The 17,811-nt window shown below is 38.8% G+C and overlaps 1 protein-coding gene across 3 annotated transcripts in view; it reads right to left on the bottom strand.

Annotated features, from left to right (window-relative positions):
- FRMPD4 (FERM and PDZ domain containing 4) overlaps positions 1–17,811 on the bottom strand; it is a 306,613-nt gene that overhangs the window by 66,641 nt on the left and 222,161 nt on the right. For all 3 annotated transcript variants that reach the window (XM_035337234.1, XM_035337170.1, XM_035337306.1), the window contains exons 3-4: positions 4,979–5,139; positions 2,608–2,710 (exon numbers count right to left, since the gene is read on the bottom strand). In XM_035337234.1, the coding sequence (XP_035193125.1) occupies positions 2,608–2,710; positions 4,979–5,139 (264 nt within the window). The remainder of the gene's footprint in view (positions 1–2,607; positions 2,711–4,978; positions 5,140–17,811) is intronic.

Here is a 17,811-nt window from a genome sequence, read left to right on the forward strand (position 1 = left end):
GTCCTCTTTCAAGGGTGAAGTAGACAGTGGGATGCACAAACATGAGCACAGCCGTCATGTTGAGGGAACTGATTACTCCTTTTCCTCACAAAGCTGTATATTTACATTTTTTCCAGGTTTGGCTCACACACATTCACTGACAAAGCTGGAGAAACTCCAGTGAAGGGCCTCTAAGACAGCTGTAAGGGTTATGCACAAGACTTATATGAGACTAAGGGAAGAGAATTTGTTTATCCTGAGGAGACCAGGGGAGGAACCTGTCTTCCACTAATAGGTGGCTACAGAGAGGACAGAGGCAGACCCTCCTCAGAGACGGGCAGGTAAGGGACAAGAGGCAAAGGTCACAAGTTGCACCAAAGGAAATTCCAGTTGGATATAAGGAATACAATTGTTCATGATGCTACTGCTTAAGCACTGTCCAGTATGGTTGTGAAACCTGCATCGTAGGAAATAAACTTGGCTGGACAGGTGCTGAGAAGCCATGTCCAACTTTGACACTAGCTCTGCTTTGAGCAGGAGATTCTGAGGTGACCTTCAGAAATCCCTTCCATCTATTTTTTTTTTTTTTTCAGTGGTTTTGTTATTATGGCCATTGCCTCTTCCATGCATCTAAAACATACTAATTGCTGATTATAGATACATTTACTTGAACATGAGCCTATGGTGTCCATCTGGAAAACAAGACTTCAAAATTGCTTTCATCAACATTGAAAACTGAAAGCATACATTGCTTTCAGAGTTGCAGATGTATCTTACTCTTATGAAAATCTTTTGTTACATAGAAGGGATTCATTACTTCATTGGTGTAAATAATTGCTTCTGCTTTGATGTCAGGACTCTACAGTGACAGGTGTTCCCACTGGCATGAAAAGAAAGCTCTTCATTTCAGCTGCTGTAATATACAACCCCAATACAATTCACTCTGAGTCTAATCAAAGAATGAGGCTCTCACAAAATCCCAACTGCAGATAGATTTTGAGAGCTGAGGCAGAATTACAATGTAAGAAAAGAGTCACCAAAGGTTCCCCTGTAATGCAACAACACTTCATTTAAGACACTACCTATGGAGTCAACATAATTAGGAAGGGCTACATTCTTATTCAGTTTCCCATCTGAGGGCAGACAGTGAATCAGCCACACAATAAACCGAGTTTTTTTCAGCTGTAATCAGTCTATTTTCCTTGTTGTTATTACTATATGTTGCTGGCAGCAGAGAAATGAGTTGGAGATCCTAATTCTGATTACTTACATATCAAAGAATCATGGGAAAAATGAAGACTGCAATAGGATCACTTCATGAAGAAACAATGACATCAAAAAAGAGTTTAAGACCCATTTGTGAAGCTTATTCTGATGTTCAATACAGAGTATAGGACAAATTTAATAGGGATGAGATTGTTCCTGCAGTTCATGAGGTGCCTTTATCACGCAAAAACAAAAACAACAAGCGTTGAAGTTCCCTCCTGAGGTGCTATACTACTGTTAGCTGACTTTCAGGTTTATGCTTTTTTTTAAAACCTGAAAACATATGGTATTTGACCAGAACTACCTGTCAGAGATAAAGGCTTGCACCTTTATTGCTGTGGTGAAGAGGCTTTTGTACCATTTCTGTATCTCCCTTCCCCAGAAACTGAGCACCCATTCACTCAAATTGTGATCTGCAAGGGGAATACAATTATGATGGCAGTTCCTCCATTCTGGAAGAAAATGCAACTTTTCAAAATTATATGGGTAACACTGATACTACTGAAAATTACCAGTCCTGAGGAGAGGTAAAACTCCTCAGATAAAACTTAAATATTGCCCAGGAATCAACTAGACCTACAAATTCAGAGTATGCACCAAGAAGAAAAATCTAGAAACCAAACTTGTGTCCAGCAACTTAGCTCCTGAAATTTAAAGAAAGCATCCTTATATTTAATTTTGGAATTACCATTCTTTTTTCCTTATGCAATGTGCTAACATGTCCTGCTATTCAAAATGCAAAGTTTGTCAAGCACATTATGTCATTTTCTCCACCTTGAGCATTTGTCTCCTTCCTTCCTTCCTGTCCCTTTACAAATGTTGACACTTTTCCTCTCCTGCACTCTACAGCCACTCATTTCTGTTGTTTTCTGCTTCATCTCTACAGCCCCCTGCCTGCTTTTCTCACACAACTCACCTATTTGCAATCTACCCAAACCACTGTTAGTGCTTCCGTACTACTCTCTCTGCTCTTAAAATTGCCCCAACACATTTTCTTTCCTCTTTACATATAACAGACCTGAATCAACTTTCTTCATATAAAAAAAGCAGCAGAGTAATAGTGACTGGAGCTACCTTGCTCCAGAAATTATCTTTTCAACAACCCATACCGAAAAGAAATGCCAAGAGAATACTATTCCTCTTTGGGTATCCACATATTTTGGAGCTGTTCCAGTATCTTCTTGTATTTTTGCAGCTACCCAGAGGACAGTTCATTTCAATTCTGAAATACTTCACCACACTTAATTATGACCAAATAATATTATTTTCTCATTTTTCCACCTTGAGAAGGCTGTATTATCAAATGACCACACAGGGAATAAGCCATTGGGTTCATAGTTTAAGTGACAGGACATCAAATACCTGACAAGGTCGATGACTCTCTCCCTTGGAGCAGTGCTGACTGGCTCATCATTAATCATTATGATCTGATCCCCTGGTATAAGCTTTCCTTCAGAGGGCCCGCCTGCAGACAGATGAAAAAAAGCACAGGTTAGTAGACCATTGGAACTGCATAGGTACACTCTCTTGTTCATATACTATGAGTGTTTTTTCTTCAGCTAATAGCATGTTTAACACTAACTCTTTTTCTGACATTACCAGTATTTCCTCACCAGGAAAATCTTGAAAGCAGGTGGCTTAGCTGTTTCTACTAAAGTTACTCAAGTTAAGTTCCAAAACCACATTTAGGCACCTAAAAATAAGGGCTTGATCTTCTGGAGGACCAAAAGGACACACAGACAGTGACCTAATTCACCCTTAAAGGTGTATTCATCCCTGATCAATGTTTGTCTGACTTTCCTGTAAGACCACCCCTGACAAAGACCCTTTTTTTCTGTAAATATATTATCCTGTTTAACTACTGTTAAGATCAGGAAGTCTTTTTTTCCTGATGTCTTCACCAGATCTTCCTTGTTGCAATACATTAGTTCTTGTCCCAGCTAAAGTGGCACTGGAGAACTAGTCCTTGTTCTACAGTCCCGATAGTCCTTCTTCTCATGAAAAATCACTTACACGTTTGAAAGTCATTCTCAGATCTCTCCTCTGACTTTTCTGTTCTGGGCAAAACAAACCTGTTTCCTTCCATCTTAAGACAGTACATTTCCACACCTCCATTCTTTGAATGCCTTTTCTTCTGCATTCCTTCTACTTGGTGAACAGAAGTTTTATATAATGTGTTGAAAAGCCTTGGCATTCTCAGATGCAGATATTTAGGATAAGTCTAACTAGGCAATCATATATATATGTGCCTATGTGCTTTGGATTCTGACATTAAAATGCATATTAAGTTTATGTTTTATAAAACGCATTTAATATTTTGCTTCCCAGCACAATTACATGCTCAGAAGAGGGTATGACATCACAACTCTTAATCCAAAGATATATCTCTCTCTATTCTTTTGCCTTTAAGCTTTGCATTGATGATTCATACTAAAAGAAAAAAAAAAAAAAAAGAACAAGAAAAAAAAAGAAGACAAATTCTTAAAAAGTCTCAGTATCAGAAACAATTAATTTAGTGATTAAGCTAATGCTGTTCCTCTCCATTATCTGGTTCAAAGACCGGTTCTTCACTTAAATATCCAGCATAAATGGAAACCCATGTAGGAGGATGTTATCCTGAACTCGTCTTTCCTGCAATTCACTTGGAATACAACATAATAAACACTTTTCCCAAACGAAAGTGTAATATAAAATTATATTAGTAATGCTAACTTGGGAGGAGAGAACTGTCTGTCTAGTTCAAATATTAGTTACAACACTTGCTTCATCTAAAAGCAATACAAATACAATCAATGCACACACGTGGGTAAATGACATCAGAACTTCATGCAGTCGATTTTGCCTTTCTCCTGCTCTCTCTGGGAGTTCTGCAGAACATATTGAACTGGAGCAAAGTCAAATCCGCGTCCTTGGCTCCAAGGCAATTTATGTAACAACTGAACTTTTAAGCATAAAACCCACTATTCAGGAGACTGAGCAGTCCCATACATGCAAAAATACCAAGAGCCTCTATAATTTACACTCCAGTTAGGACATTTTGCAGATATATTTTGATCTTGGTTTTTGCCACTTGATTAAAGAGAACCACCCATTAAGAAAAGCAAGGGGAGAAGCAATAGCATCCTCTTTTTCAAAAACAAATATCATAGTTAGAACTCAAATCTCTCATTGGGAAGCTGATGATAGAATGAAAAAACATGTAAGTTTTAATCTTACAGTTCTGTATGCCTCCTGAAAACACTGATAAAATGTCAATGACGGTGAGATCAAACCAATATAAACATAACAGGGAGAAGGTCTTCTTCCCTTGAATGAAGTGAATCAATTGTTTTTTCAGGTAAACAATAGTAATGGCTCAGAGCAACAACGTAAAACTGGCTTTTTGTTAACATGTTTACATAGGATTCTAAAAGGAAGGAAACTGCTCTGTAATATAAGGCTTAAAATCCTACCGAGTATTTTTGATTACTTTCTCTGCCTAAATATTTTAACAGTACTTACATTCGTAAATGTATTTCATCTCAGTAGATTAAGTCCTCAGTCAGTATAAGTACATGTACAGAATAATTTTTGATATTCTCAAATAATTTCACTCCATTTGAAGAAAACAAGAGAAGTCAATACAATTTTTTTAGTAATAACACTACAGCTATTCTCTCATTTGGCAATCCAGCCAGTATGTGATACTGAGATGTGCCAAGTTTGCTTTTGGGGTCAGGTGAGGAAAACATACCTGGTGTTACTGAGCGTACAACAACTGGCTTTTCACTACCAGCCACAAAACCAAATCCTAGCACAGGATCCCTCCTCATTTCCACTTTCCGAGGGGCTGGAGGGGTTATTTGGCAGCTCTCTATTCGAGGGTCTTCAAATGTGGCTGACTGTGTCATGTGACTGTGAAAAAATAAAAAAGATGAAAAAAGGAAAAAAATCATTAAAATATGGTTTTGGTGTATCTACTTGAGCCAAGCAATTTCTGCTACGAAATGAGATGAATACCTGAAATGGTCTCACTGTAAGAACTAAATCACCATAAACTTAATTTACTATTAGATTTTCTTATACATGAAGTAATACCACTGTTGACAGGTCTCTAATGCTAATCAATAGGATCAACCTATAAAGAGGTCCCTTTTTGACAGCATACATTTAATCATACCACATATATGAAAGAAAAATAACCCAACAATAACAGCTTTGTCATCTGTACTTGAATTTTTCATCCTTCACTTGTTGGAAGGTAAGAATAATAAAGTGACCTACTCATAATGTAAAACACACCAATTAGACTCTGGAAGGCACACATTTAAATTTGGTTTTCTAAGATACTAAGTTTCAGAGCTCAGCCCTCTCAGACTACATAAAGCAAAGGTAACAACACTATATTTGCTACTTGAATAAACTCTCCAATGTCAGTCCAAACTGTTCCAGGGAAAAAATAAAATAAAAAAAAAAATTGAAGGTATTAAAATTAAGATATTAAGAAAATCTTTTTATTAGCAATTTTAGCAATTACTAAAATACCTCAATTTCAGCTTAAATGTTATAGTGTATTTTACTTGTTGCACCTAGAAGACAAAATTCTCATGGCTTCAGGGAAAGTTTTTGATTTCTCAAGAAGAAAATAAAAAAGAAGAAAGCTATCCAGTATGACATATCCATGGAAGAGGTCATGGTTTAAAAGTATAGAGACTTCTAAATTAACATTAATAAACACTAGTGCACGCGGACTGAACTGTTCATTGCTTTGCACAGGACTATACTTTGTGTTTCCCACCAGTGTCTGGATCTCCCCCGGGAACCACTGCTACCAGTCCCCAGTGCTGATTACATTGGCAGCCAGACTGCTCCGGTCTCAAACCATTCAAAAGGTCACCCAGGTGCTTCAGGAAACGTAGGAAGACGTTCATGCTTTCTCATAAGCCTCTGCTGGCAGACTTGCCTTGAGAGAGCTGACAAACTGGCACCACCACAGACAAGCAACACCTGGTCAGCTTAGCATGAAGATAAGACTTCATCTCACGGCATCAGGTTCTTGCTGTCTTTGACAGAGCTCAAGAGACAGACAGGTGCCCAACAGAAAAAAGCTGCGAAGGACATCAGAGAGGCAGATGCCTCTGCACCACTAGACCATATAATCAGTTTGAAAGTTGGCCCAATAAATATATGCTAATATGGAAATCAAGTCATTTTTCTGTGTAACTGTCAATCTTACATATAACATGTCAACACATGAGAATTAGGGAATGTCCTGTGCAACCAGAATCCTTGCTCTCATCTCCATTCTCTTTCCCATCTTCAAAAACAATTCCCCAGCAACCCCAGACATAATGGTCCTTAAGGAGAAAGATGTCATTTATAGATCTGTTTTCAGCATCAGTAGCATGCAAAAACTTCTCTGATCTTTTCCCAACACATACACCTTGGGCATGCCATGAATTTCCATTCCTTCCATGGTCTTCTACTACTGATACACAAAACAGCAGAAAAATCTCAGTAAACTCTTAGTGAGTTTATTCCTGTGACTAGACTTTTCTAGTGCTTTTCTTCAAAGAAAATTTCTATCCCTATCACTGGATTCAGTCTGCCTAAAAGCAAAATGCTACTTTTTAATACATATGATCAGAGGTAGCAGAAGCTACTTCCTCACAAAAATAGGAGAGAGAATATCTCTGCGCTGTCCTAGCATCTGTGTAAGGTGAAATCAGCAAGGAATATATATTTTTGTTTCCTATGTAGAAAATCTCATCTGATACTTCTCTCCTCTCCCTTCTGCTCTTCCAGTTTTAGGTCTTTTTCTATTATGTTCATTTAAAAGAACTGTTAGAAAATGCAGATAGTTTTATACACATCTTCTGTGAATTCACCTTTCATGAATTTACCTTCAGAATGCACAGCCACCCTCCACCCCATCAACTCCTGTTATAATCTGGGCTTCTAGATACTCAAACATCTTGTCTTTGACGTGGAAGACTTTCTGAGGTGTCACTGGTATTTCAGAAACTATCTATTTAAACTTGTGAACCTAGCTTTTAGGTGACAGTCTTACCAAACTCCCACAAAGTTAAAACGTTCTATTTAGTTACTTCTTCCTAATAGCTGTTTCCATTTTGGTAATTGGGGCACTGTGATCTGACACTGTTTCCAGAGAGGAAATGCAGTATTTACAAGCAAGTTGAAAATACTGCTTTAAGCATTTTAGAACTACTTTCCTGCTATTGTACATCCTCCCTTTTCGAGCACTTGTTTAGTCTGGTTTGAAAACTAAATCAGGGAGAGAAAAAGAAACAAGAGCTACACTTCAGATAAAAAAATTCCAGGAACCGACATAAGATCTGCTCAAAGAGCAGCTCTGCTGGTGGGAGCCTTGCTTCAGCCACTGCATCGCCTCATACTGCAGAAGCACCGTATCAGTCATTCAAAGCCTAAGCAAGAGGATCAGCAAGGAACAGTCTATCAGGATTCTGAGTGGCGCAGCGGGCTTTATTGATTTTTAAGGTTATCCACCTTCAAATACATCAACGAAAAAGGCTCTGCATCTTGTGCTTCCACAACTTGCTGCATCGGATGTTCTTGTATCAGTGCGTTGGAAGTGGATTTCAAGAGAGCACTAAGATAAACGAATATGATCCTAGATAAGATGAATACTCAAAACTTTGTGGGATGGTAGGCTGACTAACCTTTTCCTCCTGTGGCTAGTTTATTACTGAGATGCCATTTGTAGTACAATATTGGAGATATTTGATCTCTGTCTTAGCTACAGAACATATTGACTCCTGAAGTAAAGAATTAATATTCTTAGAGTTCCAAACCAGAACCTAGTAAAGACTCAAAACCAGCACCTTGGGGAACCTTACACGGAGCATCACTTAAACAGTTAAAGATCTTATAAGAATACCTTCAACACTGCAGAACTCCCATTTGTTTCAAACAGTAGAAATATATTTAGACGGCACTGTACCTAGATCATAACTCAGATTTTTTTTTTTTTTTTTCTGAAGGCAAAATGGAAGAAAAGAAAAAAGGCTGGGATTTTAAGTATGAGCTCTTCTCTCCCTATACACAAATACAAGCTACGCTAAGATCATCTTTTCAAAAAAGAAACATATTTCCTACCATTTTCAATGAATGAGATGAGCTCCTGCTTTGTAAAAGGCTATCTTCTCTGATATACTCTTATTGTGAACCGTGAGAGACAGCTGCCATTATTAAGGAGAGTAATTCTTAGAGAATTCCTTGAACAGAAATTTTATATATTCCAAGTGATAAGCTACCAGCTATGGAAAAAAAAAAAAAAAAAAGAAAAGTAAAAAATACCTACCAGCTATAGCAAAAAGTGTAATTCCAAGTACTTATACTCAAAAACTCTGCAGCACCTACTCCACTCAAAAAAGAGGGTAACAGGGAAAAGGAGAGAGAATGTATCTGAGTATGTATGCACCTTCATGCCAAAACAGAATGGAGGCACTGCAGATTTGCATAAAATTGATGTACACACTCACCCACAAAGGGATGTACAGTGAGTGAAAGAGAAAGAAGAGTAGCAAAGAAAGTCTTAGGAAACACTGATCAACTGGCACAAGGCAGCCAGAAACTGCAAACACAATGCAGCTGCCTAGAACATTATGTGGAGCCTAAGTAACAAGTGCCTATTTGAATTCATGCTCAGCAAAGTTTGAGGTGTGGTTTGAGGCTGGCACTTTGCTCCTTTGGTTCATTAGCTTCATAATGGTTAACTTGTTAATGCTTCCTTTGGAAATCATGTCAGTATTTTCCTCATTCAAAGTACACCATGAATAACCCAAGGAATATCTAAACAAAGACTGCAATTACAATGAGAGCTTGATTTTAATAATGCATATTAGCACTTAAAAGCCAAGTATCTTAGCACAATGCTTTTCAACTTTTGGATTTTTTGGTGTCATTTTGGATTTTTTTGTGTCATTTGGGGATTAAGTGGGCTAATTCTCAGAGCTTGGTACATGGCTGCTAGGAAAAGCCTGTCCTCAGCAGGCTGAAATATGTTATGCAGGAGTTGGCTTCTCCACAGGAAAATGCTTACGAGTCTAAGTATGCTACGAATCTGAAAACTACGACAAGAAGCTGGTGACCTTGATTATGAGATTATTCTGGAAATATGTAACCAAGACACCTGAACTACTTTAGCTCCATTCTGCAATGACATCCGAAAGAGCATAGAAGGTGGTACCTCAACACAAGTTTAATATAGCTGCACATTCACAAACACTGCATCATCTAAACCACAGTAAAACAGTTGTTGCATCATATCATTACAGCATGGCAACAGACTGCATTTTGGTGTTTTAGTTTGTATTTCTATATTACATCTTGCTTCGGTTACTTCAGAGGTTAACACCAGTTCTCACTTTAAGGGTTTTAACCATTAGCTTTGAAATGTCTCTGCTGTACAGGTTGATGTAAGTACAAAATAGACTAATTTGACTGGAGGCAGGGCAGCTGTAATGAAGAAGAATCTGTGGAAATGTCAAGCCACTCATGGACTGATGAGTGGAAGATGGCTAGGAGGACAGAGATAAGGATTTTTTAAAGAAAGATTTAATTCAGAAATAACAGAAACACTTAAAACTGTTGAGCACTGTTAAAAGCCTGTCTCGTTAACTAGGAGGATGTGGAAGATCTGCTTTGTGGAGAACAGTTGTGATTTTCACAGATGTAAGTACAATGAAGTAAGGCACCAAGCAAACCTTAATTTGCAACTGTCCACCTGAATCCCTGAGATCACAGGACTGCCCACCCTGCCCCCAAACTACCTCTTGGTTCTTACCCTACTCAGAGCCTCAGGCTGTATACTTAAAATTTCCTTTGCAACTAGGAGTTGCAAGTTCAGCTGCAGATAAAATGGCTTGAGTCTTGAGACAACATTATAGAAACTGATAATAGCAGGAGACTATTTTATCACTTTCCCCATGATTTGGAAAGACTATAAAAACACAGAAACTGTTATCGGTGAGCACTTATCAAATACACAAACTCTGCAGGAGACAATAAATTGATCTTCACTGATTTATCTTAGCTAGTAGCTACATACAAAAAATAATCGTCTTCTCTTTTCTGTTTCCTCAGGTTCCTGGCACCTCTCAGTATATCCTAAGTAAATTTATTTTCTCCAAGAAATCCCACAAGAATTATTAAGAACTAGTACATGTGTCAAAATCATCCATCAAGTGTATCTGTTTTCTACTTGGAACTGACACTTTAGAGAAGAAGTGCCCAAATAGTTATTGTATTGTTAAGTAAAATTGCTGCTCCTACAGAGAATCTGGTGGCTTGGCAAACTCTTCTTTTGCTCCATTTTAGCAGCAAACTGAGTAGTCACTCACAGCTCAAAAGTGCTTTTTAGATATATTCAACAGATAAAAGTTGAATTTTGAGCTGTTCAAAAGGGAGCTAACTTCTGACATACCAACAAAACAACTCTACATTCCCTACATTTTCACTGGTTTTGTGCAGGTATGTATGTTGAGAAGTCAATATCACAGGCACAAAATATAACTGGGAAGATTTATCAGATTTTTTTTTTTTTTTTTTTTTTTTTTTTTTCCCTGTTTAGGACTGTTTTTCTGCCCTGGTGTCAATTTTATTTTTTTCATAAGCTTCTTCAGCAGTTTAATCCTCCAAAGTCAGGTCATTTTATAGCACCCTAGAAAATGTTGGCATATGCCATCTGGATGAACATATGGTAAAAATGTAATTAGAAAGAAAAAGGTTTGCCGGTTTCAGAAGAAGTTGGTGACAGCATTTTGATAAAATTGGATACAGGGAAATCTGACACGTAAAAACTTTCAGAATCTACTCTTCCTTTACTGCTGGGCATGATGTGCAATCTAAAGCCAGACAGAATGAAGCAAAATCACAGTGAATAAAACTGACATGAATACAAATTTACAGGGATATAAAGATTTACGCTCAGCTTCAGGCAGGCACTGTGAGAAATACATGAAGTATATTTTACAATGACAATTAGTACTTCATATTAAAGGATATTACATGTGCAGTATGTGAATTCTTCTGCCGTGCATATACCACATATGATTGCATGCATTCACTAGGAAGAAAAAATTATTTACTTCAATCCCACAAGGACATGGAAGTAGGACTCAAGCTCCAGCTGCAGGCTAGCAGTTGCTTTATTTTGAGATTTGTACCTACAGATTGCCAGAGAGGCGTGGTCTGATTTTTTTTTTTTGCTTTTTCTCAAGATGGCCACAAGCATTTCTAAAGCTCTTTTCACCACGAGTTCTGAGTTTCCTGCCTGCTGTAGTGGGATGAGGCTTTTGAGGCAGCAGCCAAATAGCAGAAATCACACAAAAACATCTCAGTGAAAATTGGCCATGGCCAAGAAAGGGCCACAGAGGATGGCAAGGAAAGATATGAAGGAAAATGCAGGTAAGAGTTACGGATATCACAAGATGAGGTTCAGAATAACAACAAAAAAAGAACACTCTCCAATGGGGAGGAAAAAGAAGAAAAGGCTTTCAACACCTGATTACATTAGAAAAAAATCTTAACATTCTTTCACAAAGGGAGACAATAGGAGCTCCCAGCAACACTGGCCACATGAATGCTGGAATTGCCTGCTCTGTAGGCAGAGCATGTTGCCAGTCCCTGCTTTCCTTGCTGCCTGAAATGCAAAGCCAAATCTCTGCACCAGTGCTGAGTATATCTAAACTGCACCCGTACACATATGGCATGAAACACGCTTACAGCCTGCCTTGACATGTAAGTATGCTGCTACATACTGCACCGAATGGCATTTCTGCATCCAGTTTTTCTCCCAGCAACCTCTTCCACCAGAGGTGAAGCTCCCTTCAGCAGAGATGCTCTCAAACTGAATGGAAGGAGATTCAGGGGCCACCTCTGTGGGATTAATCAGGCTTTCATAGCCAAAGTAAGCTCACATATTATTCATAAGTACTAAATTGGGTGGCCAAAACTGTGGCTGAAGAGCCAACTGAAAGCAACTCCAGGGAAAGCCCCATGCTGGGGCTACATGGGCACAGGGCAACCGCACTGCAGGAGGACACAAGGCAGCACAAATGGCCGGGTGACCATCAGCTGGGTGTGCCGAGGGCCCCAAACGCACCACCACCTCAGCCTTGCCTTTGCCCAGAACAGAGATTTCGCTCCCCTCCAGCCCCAAGTCACTGGCATGTGCCTCCTGGAAGGAGCCTTTCTGCACAGTGGCTGTGCGGCACACAGCACCAGCTCGTGGTGCAGCTCAGGGGGGCAGGAGGTTTGCTCACCTGCCTTGCCGAGGTCCTTCAAGAAAGAAACCATGTGAGCTGTGTTTGTTAGAAATAAGAATTACTGGCACTCCTCCAAGGAAGCACTTTCTCACACCTGCTGGAGTAGGTCCAGAAATACACCTTGTTTATTTTCCACAAAAAGGCATTTTTCTTTATGTGAGTGGAGCAACTACATTTAGAACAGCAAACTACACTGAGGCCTTTAAAGATGAACTGAAATGTAGCTTTTCATTATTTTCTACACGTGCATCAATAAACCTGTTACAACTAAAGGCATAGTGAGGGGAAAAGAAGATTTACTGAACTGCAAATACACAATAAATTAATTTGGACTGAAAGTGTCCTCTGGAAAACAGAGTGAACAATTCCTATTTGTCCTGCTTTTGGCAGGTTTCACTCTAAGTAGATGAACAGTAATCTGTGGGCTCCTGCCTAGCTGAGCTCTGCAGCAAACAGCATGGACTTACGCCGAGTGCTGCAGGCGTTTCTCATTCAGCAGGGAGAGGAACTGCGATCCCCAGCTCCACGTGAACCATTTGCCTAACTGAAATGTTTAAAAAAAAAAAAAAGGGGGAGGAGAGGCACCCTGAAAATAGCTTTTCATGTGCTGATTAGATTAGGAAAGCTCCTGACTAAAAGAAAACTGGTCTGGTTAATTGCTGATGAAATTAGACTTGCTCTGACATGCACATGTCAGTCTCCATAAACCCTAAGCGAGGGTGCCCTGATAATGTGGTAAGATGACAGACCCCAGATTTAGATGTGCCCTTAGATGTGCCCGCTGTAACCCCTGGTACAGCTGGGCTTAGCACAAATACACAGCTGAAATAGAAAGCATACTTCAACACCCTTGTACTGCCCTCACTCCTCTTTACCTGCACCCAGGTGAGGGGAGGAAAAACAACGTGAAAGGCTAGCAGTGTGGGAATAACTGATAAACCCCACCAATGAACCCCAGGAAGCAAATCACAAGGAGGAAATGCACTCATTAATTCTGTAATCAGTTATTTTCTCCTTTTAAAAATGAAAGGAAGGAAAAAGTATCCAATGCTGCTCTAACCCTATTTCATCCTCTGAAAGACCTTGCAAGGAGATGATATTTTCAGACATTGAAAGCTTCAGATCCCTCAGATGAAAAGAAAGCAGAAAAGTCCTGAGCCAAGGGAGCTAGCAGAAAGTGACTAACCAAAATCTTTTTTTAATCAATCACTGTTTGCAGCTATGGCAGCACCATATGGAGTGGAGGCTAGCAGCAACTCAGTACAGTTATGAGTGTATATAGGTAAGCACTTTCAACAGAAATAAAACTTATTTGTTTATCCTGTGAACTTAATCTTCCTTATTCCTTCAGCAACTGAACTGATGAGCAGGTCACAGAAAAAACTTTGGATTATCTACTCATTTCCTTTCTTCTCCAGTACACATTTGTAAGGTTTTTGAACCAAAGCTGGCCCTTTCAATAGTATCACAAACTGATTGTTTTATCTACTGCATCTCCAGCAAAACATAGCCTTTCTAGGTGAAAACCAAGCTCCAGCTGTAAGCAGCCATCAGGTGAAAGTAGCAACATATAAGTTAGTCGCATCTGTAGACAGCAAGTAGGTACTCATTACTGCAGCTGTTTAGTTTGTCCACAACCATATATTTAAAGGTTCATGGATATAGACTACTATATCATGATGGGTACCACTCTCTGCTCTTGCAAACAGGTTGAAGGCTTGACTTCAGCAAAGAGCAGCCCAGTTAGAAAAGTGAGCATCATTCAGGTGCACACAAAGGGAGGTAGGTAATCCTTAAGTCAGTACAAGAAGCTGCCTCCAGTTTCACATGCAGTGTATGAATTCATGTCCCTGGAGAGCCAAGCACAGAGGAGCTTAGAAAGTTACCGTGTTTTTGTGAAGTCCAACTACTACACTGAAGCGAAGAGTGCAAAAAAGCTCATCATTCTCTGGCTACCAGAGATAAATGACTTTATGTAAAGCAACCAAGGTACACAGAATGAATTCAAAATTTTTTCATAACTCCAAAAGCCTCCAAACCAAGTCTTCATGTTTTGTAACACAGTCTGTTTCACAGTCAATGTTCAAAGCAAATCTAATGGTGTAACAACTCTGGAGAAGGCCTCCAGGACAGAGGGGAAGAAGAGAAATTATCTCCTCCGTCCCCTTTTCTTTTAACAACATGCAAATAGAGAGGATTACTCTTCTTGACTGCTAATTTGGTAGAGTTCCATTGCATCTCCTCAGCAAATGCAAAATGAGAAAGTGAACTTAATTGAAATAATCTAGAATGACAGATTGCACTGATGGGAGGTGAGGCTGCCAGATAGAGCTGTCATGTGAAAATTAAACTTGGGATACAGAAAGAAAAAGAACAGGTATATTTGATCTTTTTTTTCCCTGTTAAGTTATTCCCTATACCCGAGCACAACATGGCTGAATGATTTTTGGGGCCTACTTTTTCTTTTCAAAGTAAATAGCTCACCTTTCTAAATGAGAGCACTCCTAGCTCCACAGGCTGTTTTATAGACCTTAAAATTAGGGGTGCTGGTGACCATATTTCAACTTCTTTACATCCAAGGAGCTTTTGCTAATGTCTGTGGGTAATTTCTATTTACCTGTGTATGAGAACAAGTGCCCAACTACTAATCCATTAAATTTGACAGTGTGTATATAAACTTTATTAAAGATGGCATGCAAGTTAAAGATCAGACTACTGATGTACATGATGTACAAGAAACATCGCCTCCTTGCATTCATAACTGCCAGCTAGTTTATTCAAAAAGCAAAGGAGCCGAAATGCAAAAGTAGCTGTTTCAAAACAGACCTCTTCGGTGGGTTAAAGGGGGTTGACACCTACCTATTTAGAAGAAGCCGGTTCAGACAGAAACCCTCTGCTTACAGTTACAGAAAAAAGGTTGAACACAATTGTCATTTACTGTGGCCTTGAACATAGATAAATAAAAAGGAAATGGTAATGGAAGTTTCAGTCATGCTGGTCAGAACATCAAATGTTCTTGTTGATCTCGAGAAGTCCTAATTCACTGTAAATGGAAATCAATTAGACGCTAGACAGTAGAAACTCTTATAAGGCAGGAAAATGAAATGTGCCAGAATTGGAGTTCAGACCCTGTGGAATAAAGGTCCATGGATGTCTTGGTGAAATATTGGCATTGAAGTGTAAGCGAAAGAAGATGCTACATTAGGGACTAAAAAAGGAGAAGAGTATGTACACAAGCAAGGCTGGATGCTGGGTTGAAGGCTAGGATGTCTTTGCACCAGGAAAAGTGTCTCAGAAGGCAGAGGCTGAACTGTATAACAGACTAACAAACACTGACCGAAAATCTGACATGCAAACCAGGAACTTAATGATCCAGTTAATTATCAACCAATATCTAACCCAACTTTAATAATACTACTAATACACCTCATATATATGAGATGACTGTTACGTTTTTATATAAATATTATGTTATCTGCCATCGTAGCCAAACTTTTTGTTCACTTTAGCAGTTTCTAACAGGAATTATAATTTTAGGTGAAGTGTCTGTGAAGCTTAGTAAGCTGGGATGGTGCTCTCTTCCCACAGAGGAAAACAAACCTTTACCACTTCTAAAAGAAAACTAGAAATGAATAGGCACCATGAGCTGTATAACTCTTGTCTACACAGCAACACCCACAGAGCAGTGTCATCAGCAGAGCAAAATGGTAAATCCAGAGAAAAAAGGTATTTTGAGACATATTCTCTCAACACTGCATGTTATTCTACTGCTATTTGTCACCTATCATAAATATATATTTTTATTTTTTTTATGGGAAATTTGCTATTACGAGAAGGTAGTAACAAATTACTTAATTAAAGAGGAATTAAATTTATTCTACAATATATGCAGTACATATTGCTTCATGATTTTCTCTTTTTTTTCTATAGAAAATAATACAGAGGGAAATTTTACAAGGTTTCTAAATAGGCATTTAATTTTGATGTGGCAGAAATATGAAGATTTCAATACAGCATTTTTGCATTTTAAAAAGAGCACATAAATCTCAAGTTTAATTATCATCACATTATAATTGGCACAATCTTATGAAAAAATGCAGTCTTTATACGTGTAATAAACCCTTAACAAAGACTGTAAGACAGTTAAGTGGCATAAATATGCTTAATGTCAGAGCTTTCCACAATTAATTCTACTGATAGACGATTAACTCCTACAAGCTTCACCTTTAAACTCTGATCAACATCTTTAAGTAATCTATAAAAACAACATGCCATTCTGCACAGCCTTGAAAACTCACTTGTCCCTTTAATTGCAGCTGAGGGCACCACAAAAGGAGTGACAGTCACAACCAGCCCCATCGGGTCTGACGGGAGCATAAATACCGAGCACAACCGAAGTCAGGGTTACCGACACCTGCAACAGCTCCAGTGCTCCAGAAGACCTGCCTCTCCTGTACAACAGTGACAAATGGTCATAAACACCTATCACATTTACATTTTTCAGCTAATTCCATACAGCAGTCCTTACTTTGCGGTTCAGAACAATTCTGCAGGTTGTTTGCTTATTAATGAAGTAAGGAACATATCACTCTCTCCTGGAAGCTAAAAGCTGTTGGCCTCTGCAAAGTGGAATCCCATGAAAACAAACAAACAAACAAACAAACTGAAGGCCTTTAAAGTTTCAGAACTGACATGGTACAAGAAGTATTTTGGAATATTCACTTTTCAAGGACTAGTACATTTCTAACACTAAATACAGTGCTGGCACTAAGAGTTTAGAGACCCAGACTTCAGGATAACCAAGCAGGATTAAAACAAAATATTGGTACTGGTACTGCCCATATTTTCAATTCACTGCAATACAAGATGAAATTGGTATCTCTTTTTGTATATATGCTGGTCAGATCAGGCAGAACTTAAATAAATTTGACGGTTGACCAGAGCAGGCCGGTCTTAAAGAAAATAAGCCATAATGTTATGATCTACATTCATTTCTTATTTATCTTCTCAAAGTTAAGAACAAGTTGGGGTCTGAGCCATCTGCTATGCATATGAGCAGGTTGAGCTTGTAGGTGATGGTCATCTTCAGGCTCAGCCTGTTCTGGGCTCAGGCTTAAAGGGAAGGAGTGCTGTGCTGTAGCCACACAATATTTAGCAAGTTTGTTTGTTTGTTTGCCTGCTTTTTAAACAAAACCAAAACAGAACAGAAAATAACAGTGCTGAAATTCATACTTGTTTAAACATCACCCGTGACATGATCTGACTACATAGTAGTAAC

The sequence above is a fragment of the Oxyura jamaicensis genome, chromosome 1, assembly GCF_011077185.1.
Source record: "Oxyura jamaicensis isolate SHBP4307 breed ruddy duck chromosome 1, BPBGC_Ojam_1.0, whole genome shotgun sequence".
NCBI lineage: Eukaryota > Metazoa > Chordata > Aves > Anseriformes > Anatidae > Oxyura > Oxyura jamaicensis.